Source organism: Carya illinoinensis, chromosome 7 (assembly GCF_018687715.1).
Source record: "Carya illinoinensis cultivar Pawnee chromosome 7, C.illinoinensisPawnee_v1, whole genome shotgun sequence".
NCBI lineage: Eukaryota > Viridiplantae > Streptophyta > Magnoliopsida > Fagales > Juglandaceae > Carya > Carya illinoinensis.
The window spans coordinates 12,159,640-12,170,185 of record NC_056758.1 but is presented as its reverse complement, the minus strand read 5'-3'; the positions used below and the strand labels follow the sequence as shown (position 1 = coordinate 12,170,185).

The following is a 10,546-nucleotide window of genomic DNA, read 5'->3' as shown; positions in this document are numbered from 1 at the left end:
CATAGTTAATATATCGTGTAAAAAGAATGGGACCAGTACTACTTTAATTTACAAATCCTTGCCTTAGTTTAATATTGGAGATCATGGAGGAGATATTCACTTGCCAAATCAAATAAGAATAATATAATGTACTTACTGATCTAGTTTTTGAAAAGTTTGGTGCAGATTTTACAAATCCCCAGTCCGTGTTGGAGAGAATCTTTTGCACATGTTTCCAACCAAAGCCCAATTCTAGTTCACAAAAAATCAAAAAAGCCCTAAATTATATAAAAAGTTAGGAAAAATATAGTTGCAAGAATAATTGTGCACTAATCTGTGCACCAATGTGATGTGATTGGTCAAAAAGTAAATTTTATTGAAAACAGTGTTAATTTAAATTTTAAGTATGAATAAATCAGTATTGATACACAAATTAGTGCGCAACTGTACTTGTATGTAGCAAAACTCAAAAAATTAACCATGACCATCCCTTCCACTTGATTGAAATACAGCACGTCCCCTGGTTTATCTTTCCAACTTCAATTTTATTTTGTGTGTATTTTTCTTGCCTAGCTACTGTTTCATTGTTCTTTATGAGTACCCAAAAAAAGGTAATTCCCTTAACGATTCAACAAAATAAAACGTAGTTCTTTTGCATAAAATTAGTTTATTGATTGAAAACTACTACAGACACAAGGAGATCACATAAAAGTAAACTTACAAATTGACATAACTTTACGTGATCCATTAGATCTATTTAACACTTAAAATAATTTTACAATTTGACGTACTACATCAAGCCACGTCAATTATAAAACAATAAAAAAGAAAGAGGGTTAACTAACCCATTACCAAAATTATTGAAGGATTAAGCTAAAATAATTTGTATTTTGACACCTACGTACCTTCCCTTATTAGGTTGGATGGGGTGGGAAGGTAATGTGTAGAGTTTAATATTTGAATGAAAGTTAAAAAAATAAAAGGCGGATAAGACATAATTTTGATGGAATCAATAATGCTCCCAACAACATGCACATGGCCATGCTCCACCTTATCTATCACTCCCCAAATAATTGCCTTAATAATAAAGGCAAGCACAGTACATATATAGAATCTCATCATGCATTCGTTGAGTCATGACAACAAGAAAAACGTTGACATTATTAATCATACAATCCATTCAAAATAAACAAACTTACACATGAACACTAGGAAAGGTCTTATGAACATCTTCTATATTATTGCTTCATGTTCCTAAAAGTTCTCGAATACGTCTCTCATATAAAGGAAGACAAAAAAGAAAAAAACAAAAAAAAACAAAAAACATGGTACAGAATTATCCAAACTCAAGTGCTTGACCTCTCTCCAGAGCTTCCTTCCTTTTGATCATAGCACAGGTTTGGAAAAAAGGGGAAAAAAATGTTCAGCTTCTGTTCTTGCATTTCTCTACTGCTCTCGGTGCTGCAGAAATTTTGATAATTGAAATGAAATATTAGTGACAAGTTTTGGGTAATTTAAAGTTTCTCTAAATGTTTATGTACCAAATGCTTGTGAGTTACAACTAACCAAGTCCAATGGCTTCGGATCCTTTCATTATTCGCAAACGCTTGCAAGAATCAACAAACATCCTGCACAAGTACAAAACCAGATCAATTTTAGTACCGTATTCCTTTATTTAAGATCAAGATCACTCCACAAAGAGAACTTACTCCCATGGCACATCGCCTACAAGCATCCAATCTCCGTCCTTGTCCTCATAAGTGGGCACGTACTCGGAACCATTCAAGAGATCTATCAACTTGCTCTCGTTCATGAAATCCTTCATTAATCCTTGTGACCCACAATTACCTTCATTCCAAAACCAAAATACACCATCATTAATCAAATTAATTCAGTTTATACTACTCATAAATAAATAAATATCCTTAAGTTAATTACCAATCGTAAAGGAGCTGAACATTTTGCCCAAGGCATCAGACAGTTCCTGGTAGCTCTTGTACAGCTTCAAGTCCACCTTACGTAAATATGGTGCACCATCCATGCTAACCTTAACAAAGGCGGCAGCACTGCTCATGCTGCCCTTCTCGGCTGCTTCGTCTCTAGTGGTACTGTTCTTCTGGACGCCCACAATGTTCTTTCGGAATGTTCGTACGGGTGGCCAACCCACAACTTGTGCCCTGAGATCCAGATCAGTACGTAATAAACAAGATTAATATAAAGTTATTTTTTCAACTAAATTAAAAATTCTAGTTTATTCATAATCATTTTTTTTTTTTTATTGGTCTGAACTTTTTTCCCAGTACTCTTTTTAAGTCTTGTACTTCAATTAATTGGTTAATTACTAATTAGATAAACAACGTGCGACGACCTAGTTGCATAGCCTGTATTTGTGTTTTGACTATCTTCTCTCTTGTCGTTGCTTCACGCCTTCAAATTGTTTGGCTGTCGAGAAAAGTAAAAAGATTCCAAATGTTTTGTTTTCTTCCTACATCTGGCCGACAACCCACCAATGCCTTGAAAAAGGCCTTTGAACTGTCACGAGTCCAGATGCAAGTACATAGATGATTAAGGAAAAAAAACAAAACGTAACTACATAGATAACCGATAATTCAGTAATAATTTAATAAGAATAATCATCTTTAAATACCAATAATAAATTTTATTATAATAATTGCAATAATGGCACAAAGGTCGATTTCATGAATTAACACCTCAGGAATTCTCAACCTTATTCTTCGAAACAAACAGATAATAACAAGTCTGCCTATAATTTTATTGGAATCAGAAAGGACATTGTTAATTGATTTTCAACAACGATCCTCTAAATTCGATTAAAACAATCTGGATTTCGGATACACATATGCATTTATTTACGAAAAGTGAGGATTTCAAAGCCATGTACCCAAAAAAAATTAAACAGACAACAAAGCTACGAAATTTGAAGAACAGATGTGTGTCGATCTGTGTACGTACTTGGCTGCTGGGGGCTTTGCAGGATCAGCAGTAGTAGAGCGTGGTAGAGCAGTCTTCTCCTTCATCTTTTCAACTTCGTTCTTGGCCGCGGAAGACTCTTTGGAGGAAAGATTAAGCTTCAAATCAACGGTTTCGGAAAACCCTCTTTTCGAACTATTCTTGACTGCATCGCCATCATTTCCACTTCCACCGGGTAATCCGAGGCGCAGTTCCGTCTCTTCGAAATTAATCGTGCTATACTTGTCGCGATGATCCACCTCCAAAATGCTACTCATTTTTACACCCAATACCAAATGAATCCTCTCTAGCTAGCTAGTTCGATGATCCTCTCCTTTTTTTCTTTTCTTTTTTTCCTTCGTCTCTCTCTCTCCCCCTCTCTCTCTGTCTGTCTCTGGCGTTTATTTTCTTCGTCGCAGCGTTTCTTATTCTCTTGCTGATGTCGGTAGAGAGGGTACATATGAAGTATGGGAAATATGAGTGTTGGAAGAAGGCCCGGAGCAGGGGTATTGTGGGATAATTATATTGTTGTGGGGGTGGTGATGATGTCGGGTTTGAGGGGCGTTTTTGACGGTGCTGATTTTGCCACGTAGAGTTGTTATCGTTAGTTGGACCGTCCGTCTTTGGTCGGGAGATTGATGTCATGGATGATGTCATGCTCAGAATGATTGTGGCAAGGCAAGTGGACAAACCCATCCAAGAATGCATTTGTTCATGGTTACCTCCTAACAGCTTCAGTAATCATCTTCCTATAGTCAATAATTCTATTTATTATCTTTATATTTCATATTTATTTTAATTTTTTTATTTGTTTATAATAAATATATGATATATAAATGATAAATACATCAACTCAATTATTTTCATAAGAATAAAATAAAATAAAAATTAATATTAAAACATATAAAATATATAATGTGAGATGATGAGTAACATATTTTAATTTTAATTGTTTAGAAATCATAAAGATTCTTTATATATTTTATTTGTAATTTTTATAAAAAATATTTATTTACGAATTTATTTATTCATACAGTAAATATTATTGATTTAAACTTTATCTGATTAGTATATTATGAGCCTATAATATTGTTATAAAACAAAAATTTTATATGCAGTTACTTTTACGTATTCTTTAAACACTTCACTAATATGATTAATTAAGTTATTTTTTTAATATAAAATAATTATTTTAACCAATCACATCAATGAAATATAGAAAGAATACGTAAAAATGATTGTATAGCATAACTCATCTAATATATTTCTATTTTAAAAGTTTAAATCACTTATGATATTTTTGAATCATTTAAGTTAATATTAATATTTCATTTCCAATTGTTGATGTGGTTCCACTTTTTCTCATTCAGGAGTGGAAAAGAGTGACTATATTAACAAACTAAAAAACTAAAATGTATATTTTTTTGGGTTAAATTTTAGGTTTTCTTAGTTTAATGTTTTTAGATTATAATGGATTTATATATAAATATATATATATATATATATATTGTATTTGTATTTTTTGTGGCCTTACATTTTTTAATTTTAATTCTTTTAATTTAATTTGTTTGATTTTCTTCAATTTTTATTGTTTAAATTATTTAAATTTTGTGAAATCTTTTATACATGGCCAATCAAGTAACATGTGGCAAACTATCATTGGTATTGAAATGGTGTTTTTAATAATTTGCTAATAGAATTTTGAAAAACTGACAAATTTTATGTTTATCTTTAAAATCAGATCATATGATTAAAATGTTCGATTAAAAGCATAAGAAATAATTTGATTTTAAAACCAACCATATTAATCAATTATCCATATTTAAAAAAATATAATAATAATAATAATAAGTTCCGCGTGTATATCATCACTCTAAGCAATAATATTTGCTGAATATTCTTTTTATTCTCATGATCATATATGATTTTAAAAATTGATTTATCTACTATTCACAACATTTTTACAATTCTATATTGAAGGAATAATAATAATAATAATAATAATAATAATAATAATAATAATAATAATAATAATAATAATAATAATAAGAGAGTTATATGTATATCATTACACTATAATTTTTGCTTTGCATGTCGGCAGCATGACATAAATGAAATCTTTTATAAAATTAAGATACTTCTATTCATAAGAAAAATTATAGTTAAAGTTGTCATATAATTATTTTTTAAAAAATAAATAAATATAAGATTTATATAAATAAAATTAATTTTTTAATAATAAATTTTACTTTTTTTTTTAAAATAATTATACAATATTTACATATTTTATAACTATATTATAAATAACATTACTCTACATAAATATCCATCACCAAAAACATAACATTTATGGTTGAATGTGATTACTTTAATGATGTCTTCTCGGATTATTGTTATTGATAAATAGGCGCTCCAATCAAATCAAAATAATTACTTAGAGAGGAGATAAGGATCTTTCAGGATTACCTTTATTCTCTGTATTCTTATCCCCTCGGTCACTATGAGTGGCTAGAAATCGAAGCACCTTCACCATTTCACGAATGGGTCCAAATGTTCCTTCACAAAATGGCAAAACATTAAAACCTTTATCACTTGCATACAGCCCATCAATACATTATGGCAAAATCACTATCAAGCATAGTTAAAGCTCGATCTAGATAGATAAGGTTTTGCAATCTCAAGTTCTTTTGGGTTTTTTAATTTTTCCCCCTTCCTTCTTTTACCAATAAGATTGATCTATTTCCAATTTAACATCCCACAAACTGTCAAAGCATATATAGTAAAATTTTGTATAAAAGTAAGATTGATCTGAAGAAAGATTGCGAAGTGATTGAAAGTTGAAACAAACGTGATCTCATGAATGCTACATGCAGATAACCTAGCTATCAATTGGGCTATCTATATATCTTCTCTAGTGTCTATCTTGATATCAATCCTTGAATTGCTTTCTAGATTCAAGAGTTCCTTTTGAATTTTGAACTAATTAATTAGAAATTTGATATATATAGTCATTTTTACATACTTTTTATATATTCTACTGATGTGATTGATCAAATAGTTATTTTATATTAAAAAAAATGATGCAGTCAATCACATTAATAAAATATGTAAAAGTGACTGCATATAAAATTTTGAAATTAATTAACTAATTCCTACAACTAAAAAAAAGTATATTGGTCTAAAGTGATGATGTTGTAAGAGTTGATTTAGAAGAGGAGCTTAAAATTTTGAATTCTTAGAATTTTTAATATGACATGATAATAATGTGGAGAGGGTTTCCTAACTCTACATTGAGAATGAGTCTATTAATTATAGCCTTAAATGACTATTTTTATTGTAAATAACTGTTCACAAATAATCAATAAATTAAAAATTGCGCGTGCAATACATGACTTATATACAACCATGTCATTCATCACTTCGTGTTAAAAAGTAGGACTCTTTGATTTTCCCATGGAAATGATAGGAGAAAGCGTCGAGAGAGCGACAGCTTTCACAAATTCAAAACATCTTAATATTAATACTTTGGAACATTGACAACTAACGAGGTTTTTTATATTATATAAGTATCATGACCAGTTACTAACTAGTTAGATCAGTACACTAGCTTTGTTAATTGGTTTTAGATCATAATTTACACTATACAACTATATATATATATATATAAAGAAATGTTACAAGTAAGCCTTGCATCACTCTCGTCCCTTTTAACAAATATGTGAGTTATCATTTATGTCATTTTACTTAAACATATACATATTTAGAAATTAAGATAGAATTAACATAACAAAATGTAGAAGTGTACGGTGTAAGATTACTTCTATATAAAATTTCTCTATATATATGTGTGCGCATGCGTGTGATTTTTACATATTATTCAATACATAATAGTCTTTTAATTACATGACTAAGATCATAGCCTTCATTATCAGATGATGGATTAGTTAGTGTTGGACGTATTTGATATGTGAGTCATGAAGACCCTACAAAAATGTATAATTAACATCGTGTCCATCTCTGTCCAAGTTGGGCCATTTAATTTGGATAGATAATTACAACGGATCTCGATTAATTTGTATTTCAGTACCACACTCTCTCAAGCACATCAAATCAAAATCAAAACTAAAATAAATTTAAGAAAAAGAATATTATTTTATTAGAAAGTTGTGGAAAAATGGTAAAGTGGTAGTTGTTTTTTTCATTTCTCCTCCTCTCCAATTAATCAAACAAATTTTCAAAGCTTGATGTGAAAGGAGTTTAATCATGTAAATTTAAAAGTTGAAAATATTAATGGCTAGCAATAATAATAATAATAATATCAAGAAAATGCATTTGGTACCCAATAGTATTTTTTTTAATTTGCAATACTAAAGAAATAAAAAAGTATTTCCAAAATATTCAACTCATCTAAAACCTATTCACATGGCCTAAAGTTCAAGTTTTATTATTAGCCATAATTTTAATTTATGCCCTGACTCGAACTCCTGACTTTGAGTCATAGAATATCAATTCGTATCAATTGGGATACCTTCGATGGTATAGGCATAGGGGTATTGCCTTTATTATTAATTATTAATGTTGTTATTATTGCATTGAGAATCTATACCGAGTAAAATAGAGAATAATAGGAAAGGATGATCCTAGATCTCCACATGATTCAGGGTCTTTAATTTAAATCAGGAATCAACAGAAAAGGAAGATGGAATATGAGCCGGAGCACAGTCCGGCCACTAATGAAATGCGTTGAGAACGATAATAAGCAGAACCATACAAGCATGTGCCGGATTTTATTGGCCGGGCACTGACCCACTTGGGATGCAGTAAGGCTCAAGGCAACCAGATCGAGTTTTCATGTCAACCAGCTTCCCCCATCCAACTTCCCCATGCATGTGCTGCGTCTTACAGATAAAGAGTACTGCTTCATGGCTCTGAGTCTGTCTTTGTACCTATTCCATTAAAAATGGATGGTGCATGACATGAACAGGTTAATTAATTAAAGGGTAAGTGTTTGTGTGGGGTTTCACGGCTAGACATAGTTTTTAAGAGAGCCAAAATTATTGCAATTTTCTTTCACAAATTTTGCAAATTAAAAGTAGACAAAACATGTACAGAAAGCAAGGACGAAAGGGACATCGCCTTGGACTCCAAACAAAAAGACAGGCCCCAGTGCCAACCGATACACATTCACAGCTAGCCCTCGTGCGGGGCTGGACCCTTACCGCAGACCGTCAACGCCCATCCTCTGCCCCCATGCCCTCTCCCTTTCAGCCTCACTGTCTCTATCTATATTCACTGTATATAGAAGTCAGCTGGGAGACACACACGTGTGACATTAAGAGGTCGATGCCGATAGTACACTTTCTCAGCAGTCAGATTACAGTGCTGTTGTTTGGTCATCCTCTCATGCATCTTTTTCTGCAGTACACTGTTAATTTCCGTACTGTCCTCTATTGCATTTTCTTTCTTTTTTTTTTTTTTCAATTTATATTAATAAGACTAGCAAAATATAACAAATGGCCCAAAGTAATTTCCAAATAAGTAATTCTCGTGAAGTTATGCGTGTTAGAGTCAAAATGATGAATGACTGCTTGCCACAATTACGAATCCCTCCACGGTTAAGAACTTATGAGAACGTTGTACATGATGCCGCGTGTGGATTGGTGACTAATCAAGAAAAAGGGCGAGCAGAGCTAATAGCCATTGGTCAACAATGGTCGGCACGGAAAAGGTCCGACGCTAAAGTAGTACTTAGGCTGAACTGTATTTTTTTTTTATTGGTTCAACCAATTAACAACCAAAGACTGCGAAATTTTTTTAAAGCCTCGTTTGATATTAAAAAATATTAATAAATAATAGTAAAATATAAAAGACATATTTAGGGTCTCGTAAGAATAAGTCCATGTATTAAAGGGCTCAAGACTGAGGCTTCAAGGGCAGGGACCGATTTGCAAGTCCAAGGTTTGAAATTATTGATATATGTTGGATAATATAAAAAATAGATAATGGCTCCGATTAATTAAGATAGTTATCTTATCAATTTATTCGAGGGGTCTTCAAAATAAACTCTAGAATTAGTTATTATCACTATCTTCGTATTCATATAAATAAGGAGAGCTTTAAGAATAGAGATGAAAATTTTTAATTACCAAACCTACCTAAGATAACAAGTATTTCTAATTCATTTATATATTTATACGGAGACAACTTCTCTCTAATTTAGTCCTTGGAGTTCGTTTTGGTACCATGTGCTGTCATTTCATCTATTGCAGCTGCTTCGTACGGTTAGTGGTATGAAACGTAATTTTTATAAAATAATCTGTAAATAATAATAATAAATTTTGAAATAGTAATTTGAGAATATATGAAGAGACCTATGCTTCGAAACTTGCTGTAAATTTCATGCTTTTACATCTATTTTTATGACATTTGTCAAGTGGAACGCCGCCTTCAGCCATTTCGTCATTTTACTTTCTATCATTTTGTTGTCGCGACGACCCATCGTATGTCAATTCCCAGTCATTTTGAATAGAATATAATGATGATGTACTTGTAAGAGTAGTTCCCAGGCCTTTCTGGGCCTTTCTCGACTCCTTTCTGGGCCTTATTTCAGTTTTGAACACACTATTTCTATAAAATAGTTTACAATAATTCTATTTAAAAATATTTACACTATGTATTATTTATTTGAAATCATTTAATTTAAAAAAAAAATTTAAAATTTAATTTTTATAAAATAAATTATGCCATAAAAATGATATCTTCTATATGTATATATAAAAGTGTGATTGAAGCTTGAATATAATTTTCATCAAATATTTTTTTTTTCAATTTTGTCTCAGCTTATATTTCAAAATTTCGTCTATTGCTTTTTTCCCTTCTTTTGCCACCTAATGTTTTCATCTTTCTATATTTCTAGATGTATGTCTTCTCTACTCATTTCTTTTCAGTTTTGTCTCCAAATTCAACCATTTTTGTTTCTCTTTTTCCTTTATCACCTAACTATTATTGCCTTTTTATATTTATAAACTTATCGCTTCCAACTGAAATTGATTGAAATATGGGAAATTCTTGCTTCTTCTCACCGACTGAAACCATCGACTTTAATATTTTCATTTACCTTCTGTCTTCCTAACTTTTCCACGCAAAATTATCCATGCCTTTCAGATTGCTCTTCATGCTTCTCAATCTGCGCATTCCCTGGGTATGCTTTCCATTCTTTCTTCTGTCAGTCCAACATTTGTGAATTTTTACACTATCATCAAATACATCATATGCATATAGACGAGAGAGTAAAGAAAATTTATCCAAACAAAATGTTTAATACATGTGCACAGCTATAACTTTTGTCAGTCCAACATGTGTTAATTGACCATTCTCTAGGTATGCTTTTCATTATTTCTTTTGTCAGTCCAACATGTGTTAATTACAAAGAGAGTGAGAGGCAATGCACATCTACGAAGGAGGAGAGGGAGAGGGAGGGTGGTGCGGTTTGAGGTCCAAACATGAAATCAGAAAATAAAAAATAAAAAACGACCAAAGCTCTACCCTACCGATTCTACCCACGACAACCCACAACATTAATTTTTCTTATTTTTTG

At 31.4% G+C, this 10,546-nt stretch overlaps 1 protein-coding gene across 1 annotated transcript; it reads right to left on the bottom strand.

Moving 5' to 3' along the window:
- Positions 1-1,085: 1,085 nt before the first annotated feature.
- On the bottom strand, positions 1,086-3,451 carry LOC122317088 (auxin-responsive protein IAA16). The gene is made up of 5 exons (XM_043134002.1): positions 2,953-3,451; positions 1,918-2,156; positions 1,689-1,827; positions 1,546-1,607; positions 1,086-1,440 (listed from the first exon to the last, which is right to left on the bottom strand). Exons 1-5 carry the CDS (start codon positions 3,225-3,227, stop codon positions 1,403-1,405), a joined length of 753 nt encoding a protein of 250 aa, XP_042989936.1. The 5' UTR covers positions 3,228-3,451; the 3' UTR covers positions 1,086-1,402.
- Between the last annotated feature and the right edge of the window lie 7,095 nt (positions 3,452-10,546).